This window comes from Strix aluco, chromosome 3 (assembly GCF_031877795.1).
Source record: "Strix aluco isolate bStrAlu1 chromosome 3, bStrAlu1.hap1, whole genome shotgun sequence".
Taxonomy (NCBI): domain Eukaryota; kingdom Metazoa; phylum Chordata; class Aves; order Strigiformes; family Strigidae; genus Strix; species Strix aluco.
The window spans coordinates 128,963,634-128,979,741 of NC_133933.1; the positions used below are offsets into that span (position 1 = coordinate 128,963,634).

At 50.5% G+C, this 16,108-nt stretch overlaps 2 protein-coding genes across 2 annotated transcripts; one reads left to right on the top strand and one right to left on the bottom strand.

Annotated features, from left to right (window-relative positions):
* Positions 1–5,770: 5,770 nt before the first annotated feature.
* LOC141921905 (ostricacin-2-like) lies at positions 5,771–8,451 on the bottom strand. Its single transcript, XM_074820835.1, has 3 exons — positions 8,365–8,451; positions 6,275–6,362; positions 5,771–5,901 (listed from the first exon to the last, which is right to left on the bottom strand). The coding sequence occupies exons 2-3, from the start codon at positions 6,330–6,332 to the stop codon at positions 5,771–5,773; spliced, it is 189 nt and encodes a 62-aa protein (XP_074676936.1). The 5' UTR covers positions 6,333–6,362; positions 8,365–8,451.
* A 4,815-nt stretch (positions 8,452–13,266) lies between these two features.
* LOC141921906 (ostricacin-2-like) lies at positions 13,267–15,796 on the top strand. The gene is made up of 3 exons (XM_074820836.1): positions 13,267–13,353; positions 15,356–15,443; positions 15,666–15,796. The coding sequence occupies exons 2-3, from the start codon at positions 15,386–15,388 to the stop codon at positions 15,794–15,796; spliced, it is 189 nt and encodes a 62-aa protein (XP_074676937.1). The 5' UTR covers positions 13,267–13,353; positions 15,356–15,385.
* Positions 15,797–16,108: the final 312 nt, after the last annotated feature.

The following is a 16,108-nucleotide window of genomic DNA, read 5'->3' on the forward strand; positions in this document are numbered from 1 at the left end:
CAGTTCATGCCAAGCCACCACAGCCCAGCTGCCCGCTGTGACGCAGGGTGTCACAAGATGTATTGCATGAGGATAACGGTGAAGATTGCAAAAACCCCCAAGAGGTATCTCAGCCTCTCCCATTGCTGCGGGGAGGGGTAAGGTGCAACCGCATCATCTCCACACAGCTGGGTTTTGTGATTAGCCAGGGGGAGCTCTGCAGCAGGAATAAGCGCATGTCCCACCCACCAGCAATGGAATAAAACCAAGGTATTTTGGCCAAAACAGTAGTCCCTGGACCCAAGGGCATCTGGACACAAGTGATTCCTGGCTCGTTTGTTACTGCCTGAACACCAAGACCTCCATCAGGTAGGTAATTTCCATGTCTCATTCTGGAAAAACTGCGCATTCATCTTCTCTGTTCGAGTAGCATTACCCTAGACCCAACTAAATGACAAACTGCTGGATATAAATAGGCTGTCAGAGATGCCTAGGAAAGAGAATAAAAACCTTCCTATGAGTCTAAGAACCCAGAACACATGGAAGATGGCACCAAGAATTCCTGACTACAAGAGGGACTGGAAAGGTGCCTTGAGGCTGGAGGAGGGACGCGAGATCTTCTGTTCTGGGGGAATGGGGACTTTCCTCAGCAAAGTAAGGAGATACTTTTCCCACAGCAGTATGGAGATTTCCCATCCTTTCAGGCTTTCAGTTAACTCCAGAGGTTGATTTGTGTTTCTGGCTGCCAAGACACTTCCCTGCCCTCTTGCTCCTCCCTGGGTCGGTGCTGCACAGGGCAGGGGCAGTAAGTCTGGGGCCGTGGAGTGTCTTTCCTGGGAAGCCCTGGAATGTTCTTGAGTTGAGGATGGGCACTCCCAAGCTGAGCTGGGAGGACTTTCCTGAGCTCAGGGAAGCAGAGGTGATTGGGCAGAGTGTTTTGGGCAGCCAGCATTGGAGTGTCTGAGGTGATGGAGGGCACTGGCTAACCCTTCATAGAGCGTGACATCTCCAGGCACATGCATTTCCCTAAATTGCAGCACCTGGATCATTTCTTTCCTGCAGTCTGACTATTGGCATGGCACTGAGTGTTGGCACAAGCCTCTCCTGATGTGCAGGCCTCCTCTGCTCTGGCCCTTGGTTAAGGAGAGGCAGAAACGAGAGAGGAAAGTCAAAAGCGCTAATTCTGATCTGCTTGAAGTCAGATCATGTTTCATTCCTTGATTGGGAACAACCCTGGAGACAGACCATTTCAGGTGGTAGGAATTTAGCACTTTCAGAGAACCCTGGAGATTTGGGTCATTCCAGCAATCAGGGAATATATATGAGTTTTGTTAATGAGAAAAGCGTTTGTTACATGAAAAATGAGGGAGTAAAAATTCATTAGTTCCATAAGATCCAATGTCAATTTTATGTTTGCGTGTTCCAGATTTCACTGGCCGATTTTTTGACTGAATTGGCAACAGTTGGCCCCAAGGTCTGCAGCCTGTGCTTTGGGGAAGGTCTGTGGAAGAGCTTTGAGAAAGTTAATGGAAAAACATCAGGGGAGGCAATCAATTTCCAAGAGATCGAGACATCATGAAATGCTTCCAAGATATGTAGGGTGGTACAGAGCTGCCAACTGTTCTTAAGAGAAAGGTAGAGGAAACATCATTGGCTTTAGTTGCAAGTAGCCCCCTCTGCAGTTTGGTGTGCCACAGTGCCCAGGCTTCTGCACCGCCTGGGGTTCTGCATGTCCTCATTGCCTTGCTGTCCCCCTCTGCAGCCCCGTGAAGACCCGGGACAGGCATCAGCCATGAAGATCCTGTACCTGCTCTTCCCCTTCTTCCTCCTGTTGGTCCAGGATGTTGCAGGTGAGAGGGAAAGAGGGGAGAGAGGTGAGGTGTGAGGCCCCATCAGGGGTGCTTTCCATGTCCCCCAAAGTGACCACGTTGGTTGGAGTGATGTAAAGGTTAAGGGGGACTGAGGCAAAGGTGTTTTCTGAGTGCCCTTCAAAGAAGACATGGACTGGGCGTGGAGAGAGCCCCTGGAAATAGAAGCCTGGCTTCTTCTGTGAGTCAGGAAGGGGTTTGGCTTCAGGCTCCAACCCTGCACCCAGCTGTTCCTCTGGGGGTGTCTGTGGATGAATTTTTGCTCTGTGCAGGGATGGGAGAGAGCCTCAGGAGGTTGTTGGCTCGATGGGTTGCCTGGGGCAGAAAGCTGTCTCTTCTCATCTAGGTGTCTCAGTTGAGTGTCCCAAAACCTCATTACCCCAAGGCACGACCCCTTCCAGGACTGGCAAAAGGCTTTCAATCAGAGATCACTGAAGGGTGGAGCACCAGGACAGGGACTTGGGATGCGAGGAGTGCCCCGCTTGCCAGCTCTGCTGGTCCAGGCAGCGGTGGACATGCAGCTGGGGAGACAACATGGCTCTTCCTTGACCTCATGCTGGTCCTTCCCACTGTCTGCTCTTGTGTGCACCCACTTTAGAGTGAAAGAGTCCTTCTAGGTGAGACACGTTGTTATTGATGATGTGGCTATAGTGAGGATGAATCTGAGCCCATATATTGGCCTGAAATGCATGAAGAGTGTCAGCCTTTCTGCAACCACACACTGCTCGCCCAGATTATCACTGTCATTGTTCTGTGTGTATCACTCCCCACAAAAACAGGAAGTCTGACTGGATGCAGACGAAGAGGGGGATTCTGCACTTATGAGAGGTGCCGCTACCCTGCAACACCAATTGGAAGATGTTCGACATTGAAGAAATGCTGCAAAAGGTAGGGTCTAGATTCCTGGCTAGGAAAGAGTTTCCTCCTTTGTCCACAGAAGTATCTGTTAAACATTTCTTTCTAGCCAATGCCTGGTAAATACTCTCCTGCATTTATGCTTTGTGGGAGAGGCCCAAGAAGGAAGGGAAAATCCCTTGTGGGTTTGGACCTGCCCTGAGTGGGGCTGAAGGAGCCTGAGGTCAGCCAGCACCTCCCCACTCTCCTTCAGCCCCATGAGACACATTCAGGCTTTGCCGAGGGCTCTCCCAAGCTGGCAGAGTGAAGTGTTCCCTGTCCTTGGACAGCATCGAGGACATGATCCTGGGTTTGCTGCACCTGCATAGACTTGGAGCCAGGTCAGCCAGCACTAAGATAACATGGGTCCAAACTGTCAGCAATAAGGACTGAACCTCACCTCTTCTGAGCTTGATTCTCTTGCAGCACAGAGCTTGTCATTGCAGGGGAGAGAGAAGAGAGTGGGAGGAAGGGAAATGTAAGTTACAACAGGTGACGTGCTCGTTTGTTTTCTTCATACAGTATGAGGGGTTGAGACCCTGAACTCTGCAAGCAGGATGTCCCCCTTGCTTCTCGCTCCTGGAACCATGTCCTTATGTCCTCTCCCCTCCTTGCCTCTGCTCTCCCCATCTGGTGTGACAGCAGGAGTGGAAGTGCTGCTGCTGCTGGGTGCTGGGTGCTCATGGGCTGGAGACATCCCATCATGGATCTGGTGTTGTTGAGGCAGATCCTGCTTTTCCCGCTTGAATAAAGACGAGCAGTTTGTCATTGCAGCGTGTGGGACGTGTGGCCATTTTCTTGTGCCGGAGGGTGAGACATGCCTGCTGGCTCTGGTGTTGGGGGTGGGTTGGTGTCAGGAGAAGCACCTGGGGATGCTGGGGGTCACCACGGTGTCTATCCCTGGGGATGCTCTTACCTGGCAGCTGTGTGGGGACACGGAGCCTGGCAGTCCCCAGTGGGCCAGGGTGTTTGCTGTGGGGGCAATGGAGCTGCTCTGCTGCCTCCTGGGGAGCGGGAGCCCTGTCCTGGTTTTCATAGGCCCAGACTTCTTTCTTTTTCCAGGACCCTCTTCCCATGTCAATCTCTTTTTGTGGTGGGTAGCCGTCCTTTCTCGTGATGAGCGCTCAGCCCAAGTGATGATGAGATCAAGGGGGGCACGGTCCTGCTGCTGGGTGGGAAAGGTGTCTCCTGGATGCTATGCAGGAGATGTCTGTGCCCAAAGGGACCGGAACATTGTTCCAACTGGAAGGGTCAAACTGCACATTAGCGCTTGTCTGTTTATCCGTGTTTATCTCTCTCCATCTCATTATGGTCTGGACAAGGACGGGACCAGCCGGACCCCAGGAGGGGCCCCTGCCCTCTCTGCAGATGACGGCTGGGCTGCCAGCAGTGTTGGGGGAGGTGCTGTAGGATGCTGGGTGGCTGCGGCCCCAGCAGCATCTCCCAGCCTGGACTGTGCAATAATGTCAAGCCAGGGGTGTCCCCATGTCCCTGGACTGCATATTCTCCCCTTTCTCCAACAGCAAAGGAAATATTCCTGTGGAAAGCAGGGTGATGTTTATGGCACTTGGATGGGATGCTCACTACCGTTGCACAGGAGTCTCTGGGAGCACAAATCTGGGAGCTCTTTGTGCATGAGGCACAAAGCTGTCCCTTCTAGGCTACTGATGTCTCAGCTGAGTTTCCCAAAACCTCATTACCCCACGACATGACCCCTGCCAGGGCTGGGCAAGGGTTTTCAATCAGAGGTTACAACACAAAGGTGGGGCACTACCAGGACAGGGACGTGGGATGTGAGGAGTGCCCTGCTTGACAGCTATGCTGGTCCAGGCAGTGGTGGACGCACGGCTGGGGAACCAACATGGCTCTTCCTTGACCTCATGCTGGTCCTTCCCACTGTCTGCTCTTGTGAGCATCCACTTCAGAGTGAAAGAGTCCTTCTAGGCGAGACATGTTGTTATTGATGATGTGGCTATAGTGAGGATTAATCTGAGCCCATATACGGGCCTGAAATGCATGAGGACTGTCATTCTTTCTACAACCATATACACTGCTCAAACAAATTATCACTCTCTTGCTTTGTGTGTATCATTCCTCATGGAAACAGAAGTGTCCCCACAGAGCTGCCAGGTAAAAGCATCCCTGGGGACGGACACAGTGATGACCCCCAGCATCCCCAGGTTCTTCTCCTGATACCAATCCACTGCCACCCCCAGAGCCAGCAGGCGCGGCACACCCTCCAGAACAAGGAAACGGCCACACGTCCCACACGCTGCAATGCCAAACTACTCGTCTTTATTCAAGCTGAAAAAAGCAGCCTCTGCCCCAGTGACACCGGATCTGTGATGAGATGTCTCCAGCCCATAAGCACCCGGCACACAGCAACAGCAGCACTTCCACTCCTGCTGTCACACCAGATGGGGATGGCAGAGGCAGGGAGGGGAGAGGACATAAGGACATGGTTCCAGGAGCCAGAAGCGATGGGGACGTCCTGCTTGCAGAGTTCAGGGTCTCAACCCCACATACTGTATGAAGAAAACAAACGAGCACGTCACCTGTTGTAACTTACATTTTCCTTCCTCCCACTCTCTCCTCTCTCCCCTGCGATGACAAGCTCTGTGCTGCAAGAGAATCAAGCTCAGAAGAGGTGAGGTTCAGTCCTTATTGCTGACAGTTTGGACCCATGTTATCTTAGTGCTGGCTGACCTGGCTCCAAGTCTATGCAGGTGCAGCAAACCCAGGATCATGTCCTCGATGCTGTCCAAGGACAGGGAACGCTTCACTCTTTGCCAGCTTGGGAGAGCCCTCGGCAAAGCCTGAATGAGTCTCATGGGGCTGAAGGAGAGTGGGGAGGTGCTGGCTGACCTCGGGCTCCTTCAGCCCCACCCAGGGCAGGTCCAAGCACCTTTCCTGTCCTTCCCTGGCCTCTGCCTTGGAGCATCTATAGCACTGAGCCATTAGCAATCATGGATGCTTAAACACAATGGCAACTCTTTCTGCAATAACAGTAGCATTTCTAATTACAAAACTCACTTTTTGCAGCAAAAGAAAAACCTTGAACACTTTCCACTGATGACAAAGGGAAAACGGCACTTCAGAAATCCACAGTAGCCATTTTCTCGTTGACATTCTTTCTCATTTCCTGGAGCGAAGGAGGATCCTGCGCAGTGAAGGAGGTCAAAGAAGGTAAGTATGGGATAACTACCAAAAATATGAGTGCTTCCAGAGAGGCTGAGGCTGCCCCTGGATCTTAGTCTCACACGTGCACACAGCACCAAACTCAATATCTTCACCTCTCCAGTAGGAGGTTCTCATTTGTGCAGCAGCATGTGTGCACGTGGCAAAGTCATGGGGAAAGAGCAGTGTGAGGCTGAGGAAGTGCTATGTTGGCTCCTCAGCTGACAAGCCGTTCATGAGAGCCATTCCCTCCCAAATGTTCTATATATCAAACAAATCTGGTCACATCTCAGGATATGGAAGCCCCCACTGATGGGGCCTCACACCTCACACTACCTTCCCTCTTCCCCTCTCACCTGCAGCACCCTGGACCAGCAGGAGGAAGAAGGGGAAGAGCAGGTACAGGATCCGCATGGCTGACGCCTGTCCCAGGTCTTCACTGGGCTGCAAAGAGGACACATCAAGACAACAAGGGAAGAACATGCACATGGCTGGGCACACATGATGACCAACAAGCAGAAGATCAATCTCCAACAAAAAGAGATAAGAACGATTCTTAGCACTGCAACTTCACAGGTATCCTGGGAGCATTTTGGGAAGCACCAGCCTATTGCACAATCTGAAGTTTACTTCACTGTCAACTTCACAGGACTTCCTGATGTTTTGCTCAAAACACAGACTGGAGGATTCACGCTACTTGTTGGCATTTGACTCAAAATAGCATCCACTGAAATTCAGATTATAAGGAAAGAAAAATTACTTTTACATATCATAGCCCCTCAGAACTTTTGCAGGTCATGTGTTTGTCCCTGAGCAGATTTTTCTGAGACAGGATCAAGGGGTGACACAAGATACACTTCCCAGCCCAGCCAGTAGACCGGGATTACCACTGGGGCATTTGCTCTCTCCCTTCTGCCTCTTCTTAATCAAATGCCAGAGCAGAGAAGGTTTCCACATGAGGAGAGGCTTGTGCCAACACTCAGTGCCATGCCCATAGGTAAACCAGGGTCAAGAAATTAGGGAAATGCATGTGCCTGGAGATGCCACGCTATATGATGGGTCAGCCAGCGCCCTCCATCACCTCAGACACTCCAAAGCTGGCTGCCCAAAACACCCTGCCCAATCACCTCTGCTTACCTGGGCTCAGGAAAGTCCTCCCAGCTCGGCTTGGGAGTGCCCATCCTCAACTCAAGAACATTCCAGGGCTTCCCAGCAAAGACACTCCCCAGCCCCACACTTACTGCCCCGGCTCCGTGCAGCACCGACCCAGGGAGGAGCAAGAGGGCAGAGAACTGTCTTGGTGGCCAGAAACACAAACACAATCAACCTCTGGAGTTAACTGAAAGCCTGAAAGGATGGGAAATCTCCATACTGCTGTGGGAAAAGTATCTCCTCACTTTGCTGAGGAAAGTCCCCATTCCCCCAGAACAGAAGATCTCCTGTCCCTCCTCCAGCCTCAAGGCACCTTTCCAGTCCCTCTTGTAGCCAAGAATTCTTAGTGCCATCTTCCATGTGTTCTGGGCTCTTAGACTCATAGGAAGGTTTTTATTCTCTTTCTTACGCATCTCTGACAGCCTAATTATAAGCATGGATACTTCCAGCAGTTTGTCATTTAGACTAGTGTTTCTCAACCTGTGGTCCACGGACCCCTGGGTGGCCATGATGTCATCACAGGGGATCCACAAAGGCTTAAAGCAGGGGTGGGGAACATCCATCCCAGAAACGTTGGTCTGGCCCGCGGCAAGCACTGAGCCTCCTTTTCCCACAGTCTCCTTCCCTCAGTGCTCCTCCCATACTCAAACCCGCGCCCCCCCCCCACGGCTGCCCTATTATATTCAGTGCTAGTATGGTTGGTGGGACCCACTTTAGCTAGGCGGTTTTTCTCTTAAAGAAATTTTCTTTACTCAAGGGCCCACTTTAAGGCCAAAATGGGGCTGGAGTCTGCTCCTCCAAGTGGCAGCCCTGGACCCATATATGGACAAAAAAATATGGTGACTGAACACAGACAAACAAGGGAGGAGGTGGGAAGAACTGTAAAAATTTTTCATTAAAATTTAATGTAAAAAATAAGTTCAGAGTTAGCATGTTAAAATACTAAAAATGGGCCATTTGAGCAAGAAGACTATTGATGCTATTATTTTAAATTCATATAGCATCGTTGAAATAAACATATTATGATAAGAGTGTGTGAATTAATAGATTAACCTATTTCCCTTCTCTCCAAATTTGAAGACCCTTTATGAGAAAATTGAACGAAATATTTGATATAGACTAGTGCTTGAAATCTTGAATTAAGCCTTGGCAGTCCACAGCTACAAAAGGTATTTAAAGGGGGTCCATGTTGAAGGAAAGGTTGAGAACCCCTGATTTGGACAGTTGCAGGAAGAAGGATTTGCACAGAGGCTGAATGGGTGGGCAGCCCAGAAGGGACTCGGCAGTCACCTACCTGATGAAGGTGTGGCTTCAGAGTGCACCAAGGCAGCAACAGGCTGTAACAATCCAACCCCTCAGGAATCAATTGCAGCCACAAGTGTTAGGATCAGGGAGTGACACCTTGCCCAAAACACCCTGGTTTTATGCCACTGCCTGTGGGTGGGACATGCTCATTCCCATGGCCACAGCTCCCCTTGGCCAATGAGAAAGTGACCCGTCTGCATGGGGGTGGTGGGGTTGCACCTCACCCCTCCCTGCCGCAGTGGGAGAGGCTGAGGTGCCTCCTGGGGGCTGTTGCAATCTTCACCGTTATCCTCATGCAACACGTGTTGTGACACCCCCCTGCAGAGCGGGCACCCAGGTCATGGTGTCTTGCTGAAAAATCTTTGGGATGGACAAAGTTGGTGCAGACACCAGCACCAGCACCAACCCAGTCCCAGAATAAGGGAGTCCTTCTTCATCTCTTCTCATCTGATTGAACAATCAGTTATTGTGTCATATGCAAGAACACGCAGAAGACTGAAAACCCTCCCACCTCTAGACACTGCAAGAACATCTTCTTTTGGGCCAAGAGGGCTGTGCACCGGACATGTCCAAGGTGATAAGCATGACATGCTCTCTAGTGACTATTCAGATCATATGAGAGTCACACCAGGATGCACGTTAAGGTCTGTAAACCAGGTGGTCCAAGGAATCTGCATCTCCTCCTAAAGTCACCCAAGGTGAAGAAAGAGAAGATCGATGTAGCCACTGCTTGCGAAGACAATGCATTTGAATCCATGCACGAATTGGGAGAAGTGACAGTCCTTGCTGGGCAGGAGTTGTGCCACATGCCTGACTTGGCAACTGCCTCTCAAGGGGTTTGGGAGAGGAATCTGATCCCCCCAAGTCCGAGGCGTTACCTGCTGGGGACTGTGGGAGTGGAGCCTGGCCTCTCGGCCTTCTCTCCTTGCACGCCATTGAGATGTCAAGTCACCGTGGCGAGATAACAATCACAGAAAAGGTCTAAGTCAGCTTCTGCATGCTTAGCAGAAGCAGAGAGCCCAGCTGCCCTGAAGACTGATCTTGGGGTTTACTGGGAGAGCTTCTTGAAGAGAAACCATAAAAGTTCCATGTTGTGGTACAGCAGCAGTTTGGTGCTGGTTTCTGATGAGCAGGGATGAAGCACGTGTGTGTGTGTGTGCTTGTGTGTGTGTGTCCCAAGAGGTGCCCAGCAAACCCCAGCACCAAACGGCCCTTACGCAAGGCAAGATGACACAAGACTCCGGGCTGGAGGCCTGGGGATCCTTCTCAGAGGTGTCAGAAGAGGAAAACGATGCCTGCTTTCCTCTGGTGGTGGGAGAAACAGGAAAAGGAACTTTTTGACTGAACATTGTAAGGTACCAGCAACTCCAGCCTGTGCTCTGCGCTCTCCTCCTCCTGATTCTCTAGGGAGCAGCAAGTAAGATAGGAATGAATGAAGTGTATGGAAAGATGGAGGATTTATTTGATACTACAGTGAAGCTGCCCAGTAGAAGATGAGATTTCCTATAGACAAAATAAAAGAAGACAGAAGCCAAACGGTTTGGTACAGATATATTTTTTCCTCCACTGAGATCATAAGGCACATGTGATTTTTCCTGGTTACTGTGGCATCGTCCCTAGGGTCCCTCACAGCCCATGTTTTTAAGGAGAAGCTCCTGCTGCAGGGCAGGTTCTGCAGCTGCAACAGGAGTTGGGACCTTGTAAGGGTCCATGATGGGATATCTCCAGCCCACGAGCACCCGGCACCCAACAGGAGCAGCCCTTCCACTCCTGCTGTCACACCAGCTGGGGATGGTAGAGGCAGGGAGGGGAGAGGACATCAGGAGATGGTTCCAGGAGGCAGAAGCGAGGGGGACGTCCTGCTTACAGAGTTCAGGGTCTCAATGTCAGACAGTGTACGAAGAAATCAGAAAAGCACCTCACCTGTTGCAACATACTTTTCCCTTCGTCCCACTCTCTCCCTCTTCTTCTTCTATTGACAAGCATGTGCAGGGAGAGGAGACTCAACCTTGAAGAGGTAAATTTCCGTCCTTTCAGTTGTCTTGGACCTGCGCTCTCCTTAGTGGTGGCAGCCTTGGTTCCAAGGGTCCTTAGAGACTTCAGGAGGAGGATCCTGTGCCTCACACTCCCCAAGGGACAGCCTTCTCATTCGGACAACACAGCTGAGCTTTGTGTATTGACAGTGGGCAAGCCTTGTGCGGCTGAAGGAGAGTGGGGCACTGGCTGACCTTGGGCTCCTTCAGATCCACTGCAGGCAGGTCCAAACCCACAAGGTCTTTTCCTTTCTTTCCCTGGCTTTTGCTTCTGAGCATAAATGCACAAAACTGTGAGCCAGGAGCTGGCTTGAAAGACAGTAGTAACTTTATCAACAGGAGCAAAGAGTTTCCAGGACTTACTTTCTGCAGCAGTGCCTGAATGTAGAAAAAAGTCCCACAATTTTTAATGGGAAACAGAACCCCCCCAGAAATGAAGAATCCCCCCTTGTTGTCTGCATGCGTTTCCTGCCTCCATGGAAGATCATGCACAGAGAAACACTTAAAATGATAATCTGGGAGAGCAGTGTGTCATTTCAGAGAGGACCACGCGTCCCTTGCATTTCAGGCCAGTATATGGGCTCAGCTTCATCCTCACCATAGTCACTTAGCAAAGTGTGTCACCTAGAAGGACTCTTTCACTATAAAGTAGGTGCACAATGGGAGTAGAGAATGGGAAGGACCAGCGTGAGGTCAAGGAAGAGCCATGTTGCCTCCGCAGCTGCATGTCCACCACTGCCTGGACCAGCAGAGCCAACAAGCGGGGCACTCCTCGCATCCCAGATCCCTGTCCTGGCTGCACCTTGCCTTTGTGTGGCCTCTGATGGAAAACCCTTGCCCAGCCCTGGCAGGGTCATGCCTTTGGGTAATGAGGTTTTGGGACACTCAGTTGAGACATCAGTAGTTGAGAAGGGACAGGTTTGTGCCTCACACACAAAGAGCTCCCAGATTTTTGCTCCCAGACACTGTGGAAATATCAACCCAGGGGTGTCGCCATGTCCCTGTGCTGCATATTCTCCCCTTTCTCCAACAGCAAAGGGAAATTTTCCAGAGGAAAGCAGGGTGGTGTTTATGGCACTTGGATGGGATGCTCACTACCATCACTCAGCAGTCCCTGGGAGCATGGGTTTTCAGCTCCCAGGTTTTTCCAAGCTCCTGTTGATAGCGAAGGGAAAAGTATGTTGCTGGGTGCCGGGTGCTCGTGGGCTGGAGATATCCCATCATGGACCCTTACAAGGTCCCAACTCTTGTCACAGCTGCAGAACCTGCCCTGCAGCAGGAGCTTCTCCTTAAAAACATGGGCTGTGAGGGACCCTAGGGACGATGCCACAGTAACCAGGAAAAATCACATGTGCCTTATGATCTCAGTGGAGGAAAAAATATATCTGTACCAAACCGTTTGGCTTCTGTCTTCTTTTATTTTGTCTATAGGAAATCTCATCTTCTACTGGGCAGCTTCACTGTAGTATCAAATAAATCCTCCATCTTTCCATACACTTCATTCATTCCTATCTTACTTGCTGCTCCCTAGAGAATCAGGAGGAGGAGAGCACAGAGCACAGGCTGGAGTTGCTGGTACCTTACAATGTTCAGTCAAAAAGTTCCTTTTCCTGTTTCTCCCACCACCAGAGGAAAGCAGGCATCGTTTTCCTCTTCTGACACCTCTGAGAAGGATCCCCAGGCCTCCAGCCCGGAGTCTTGTGTCATCTTGCCTTGCGTAAGGGCCGTTTGGTGCTGGGGTTTGCTGGGCACCTCTTGGGACACACACACACAAGCACACACACACACACGTGCTTCATCCCTGCTCATCAGAAACCAGCACCAAACTGCTGCTGTACCACAACATGGAACTTTTATGGTTTCTCTTCAAGAAGCTCTCCCAGTAAACCCCAAGATCAGTCTTCAGGGCAGCTGGGCTCTCTGCTTCTGCTAAGCATGCAGAAGCTGACTTAGACCTTTTCTGTGATTGTTATCTCGCCACGGTGACTTGACATCTCAATGGCGTGCAAGGAGAGAAGGCCGAGAGGCCAGGCTCCACTCCCACAGTCCCCAGCAGGTAACGCCTCGGACTTGGGGGGATCAGATTCCTCTCCCAAACCCCTTGAGAGGCAGTTGCCAAGTCAGGCATGTGGCACAACTCCTGCCCAGCAAGGACTGTCACTTCTCCCAATTCGTGCATGGATTCAAATGCATTGTCTTCGCAAGCAGTGGCTACATCGATCTTCTCTTTCTTCACCTTGGGTGACTTTAGGAGGAGATGCAGATTCCTTGGACCACCTGGTTTACAGACCTTAACGTGCATCCTGGTGTGACTCTCATATGATCTGAATAGTCACTAGAGAGCATGTCATGCTTATCACCTTGGACATGTCCGGTGCACAGCCCTCTTGGCCCAAAAGAAGATGTTCTTGCAGTGTCTAGAGGTGGGAGGGTTTTCAGTCTTCTGCGTGTTCTTGCATATGACACAATAACTGATTGTTCAATCAGATGAGAAGAGATGAAGAAGGACTCCCTTATTCTGGGACTGGGTTGGTGCTGGTGCTGGTGTCTGCACCAACTTTGTCCATCCCAAAGATTTTTCAGCAAGACACCATGACCTGGGTGCCCGCTCTGCAGGGGGGTGTCACAACACGTGTTGCATGAGGATAACGGTGAAGATTGCAACAGCCCCCAGGAGGCACCTCAGCCTCTCCCACTGCGGCAGGGAGGGGTGAGGTGCAACCCCACCACCCCCATGCAGACGGGTCACTTTCTCATTGGCCAAGGGGAGCTGTGGCCATGGGAATGAGCATGTCCCACCCACAGGCAGTGGCATAAAACCAGGGTGTTTTGGGCAAGGTGTCACTCCCTGATCCTAACACTTGTGGCTGCAATTGATTCCTGAGGGGTTGGATTGTTACAGCCTGTTGCTGCCTTGGTGCACTCTGAAGCCACACCTTCATCAGGTAGGTGACTGCCGAGTCCCTTCTGGGCTGCCCACCCATTCAGCCTCTGTGCAAATCCTTCTTCCTGCAACTGTCCAAATCAGGGGTTCTCAACCTTTCCTTCAACATGGACCCCCTTTAAATACCTTTTGTAGCTGTGGACTGCCAAGGCTTAATTCAAGATTTCAAGCACTAGTCTATATCAAATATTTCGTTCAATTTTCTCATAAAGGGTCTTCAAATTTGGAGAGAAGGGAAATAGGTTAATCTATTAATTCACACACTCTTATCATAATATGTTTATTTCAACGATGCTATATGAATTTAAAATAATAGCATCAATAGTCTTCTTGCTCAAATGGCCCATTTTTAGTATTTTAACATGCTAACTCTGAACTTATTTTTTACATTAAATTTTAATGAAAAATTTTTACAGTTCTTCCCACCTCCTCCCTTGTTTGTCTGTGTTCAGTCACCATATTTTTTTGTCCATATATGGGTCCAGGGCTGCCACTTGGAGGAGCAGACTCCAGCCCCATTTTGGCCTTAAAGTGGGCCCTTGAGTAAAGAAAATTTCTTTAAGAGAAAAACCGCCTAGCTAAAGTGGGTCCCACCAACCATACTAGCACTGAATATAATAGGGCAGCCGTGGGGGGGGGGCGCGGGTTTGAGTATGGGAGGAGCACTGAGGGAAGGAGACTGTGGGAAAAGGAGGCTCAGTGCTTGCCGCGGGCCAGACCAACGTTTCTGGGATGGATGTTCCCCACCCCTGCTTTAAGCCTTTGTGGATCCCCTGTGATGACATCATGGCCACCCAGGGGTCCGTGGACCACAGGTTGAGAAACACTAGTCTAAATGACAAACTGCTGGAAGTATCCATGCTTATAATTAGGCTGTCAGAGATGCGTAAGAAAGAGAATAAAAACCTTCCTATGAGTCTAAGAGCCCAGAACACATGGAAGATGGCACTAAGAATTCTTGGCTACAAGAGGGACTGGAAAGGTGCCTTGAGGCTGGAGGAGGGACAGGAGATCTTCTGTTCTGGGGGAATGGGGACTTTCCTCAGCAAAGTGAGGAGATACTTTTCCCACAGCAGTATGGAGATTTCCCATCCTTTCAGGCTTTCAGTTAACTCCAGAGGTTGATTGTGTTTGTGTTTCTGGCCACCAAGACAGTTCTCTGCCCTCTTGCTCCTCCCTGGGTCGGTGCTGCACGGAGCCGGGGCAGTAAGTGTGGGGCTGGGGAGTGTCTTTGCTGGGAAGCCCTGGAATGTTCTTGAGTTGAGGATGGGCACTCCCAAGCCGAGCTGGGAGGACTTTCCTGAGCCCAGGTAAGCAGAGGTGATTGGGCAGGGTGTTTTGGGCAGCCAGCTTTGGAGTGTCTGAGGTGATGGAGGGCGCTGGCTGACCCATCATATAGCGTGGCATCTCCAGGCACATGCATTTCCCTAATTTCTTGACCCTGGTTTACCTATGGGCATGGCACTGAGTGTTGGCACAAGCCTCTCCTCATGTGGAAACCTTCTCTGCTCTGGCATTTGATTAAGAAGAGGCAGAAGGGAGAGAGCAAATGCCCCAGTGGTAATCCCGGTCTACTGGCTGTGCTGGGAAGTGTATCTTGTGTCACCCCTTGATCCTGTCTCAGAAAAATCTGCTCAGGGACAAACACATGACCTGCAAAAGTTCTGAGGGGCTATGATATGTAAAAGTAATTTTTCTTTCCTTATAATCTGAATTTCAGTGGATGCTATTTTGAGTCAAATGCCAACAAGTAGCGTGAATCCTCCAGTCTGTGTTTTGAGCAAAACATCAGGAAGTCCTGTGAAGTTGACAGTGAAGTAAACTTCAGATTGTGCAATAGGCTGGTGCTTCCCAAAATGCTCCCAGGATACCTGTGAAGTTGCAGTGCTAAGAATCGTTCTTATCTCTTTTTGTTGGAGATTGATCTTCTGCTTGTTGGTCATCATGTGTGCCCAGCCATGTGCATGTTCTTCCCTTGTTGTCTTGATGTGTCCTCTTTGCAGCCCAGTGAAGACCTGGGACAGGCGTCAGCCATGCGGATCCTGTACCTGCTCTTCCCCTTCTTCCTCCTGCTGGTCCAGGGTGCTGCAGGTGAGAGGGGAAGAGGGAAGGTAGTGTGAGGTGTGAGGCCCCATCAGTGGGGGCTTCCATATCCTGAGATGTGACCAGATTTGTTTGATATATAGAACATTTGGGAGGGAATGGCTCCACGTGTGAGACTAAGATCCAGGGGCAGCGTCAGCCTCTCTGGAACCACTCACATTTTTGGCACTTATCCCATACTTACCTTCTGTGACCTCTTTCACTGTGCAGGATCCTTCCTTGCTCCAGGAAATAAGAAACAATGTGAACGAGAAAAAGGCTTCTGTGGATTTCTAAAGTGTTCTTTCCCCTTTATCGTCAGTGGAAAATGTTCAAGGTTTTTCTTTTGCTGCAAAAAGTGAGTTTTGTAATTAGAAATGCTACTGTTATTGCAGAAAGAGTTGCCATTGTGTTTAAGCATCCATGATTGCTAATGGCTCAGTGCTATAGATGCTCCAAGGCAGAGGCCAGGGAAGGACAGGAAAGGTGCTTGGACCTGCCCTGGGTGGGGCTGAAGGAGCCCGAGGTCAGCCAGCACCTCCCCACTCTCCTTCAGCCCCATGAGACTCATTCAGGCTTTGCCGAGGGCTCTCCCAAGCTGGCAAAGAGTGAAGCGTTCCCTGTCCTTGGACAGCATCGAGGACATGATCCTGGGTTTGCTGCACCTGCATAGA

What these genes read in the sequence shown, in the direction of transcription:
- LOC141921905 (XM_074820835.1), bottom strand. Translation starts at nt 6,332, where the DNA reads ATGCGGATCCTGTACCTGCTCTTCCCCTTCTTCCTCCTGCTGGTCCAG. An exon ending in GCTGGTCCAGGGTGCTGCAG is followed by an intron (nt 5,902 to 6,274) that starts GTGAGAGGGGAA and finishes TTCACTGCGCAG; the next exon opens with GATCCTCCTTCGCTCCAGGA.
- LOC141921906 (XM_074820836.1), top strand. Translation starts at nt 15,386, where the DNA reads ATGCGGATCCTGTACCTGCTCTTCCCCTTCTTCCTCCTGCTGGTCCAG. An exon ending in GCTGGTCCAGGGTGCTGCAG is followed by an intron (nt 15,444 to 15,665) that starts GTGAGAGGGGAA and finishes TTCACTGTGCAG; the next exon opens with GATCCTTCCTTGCTCCAGGA.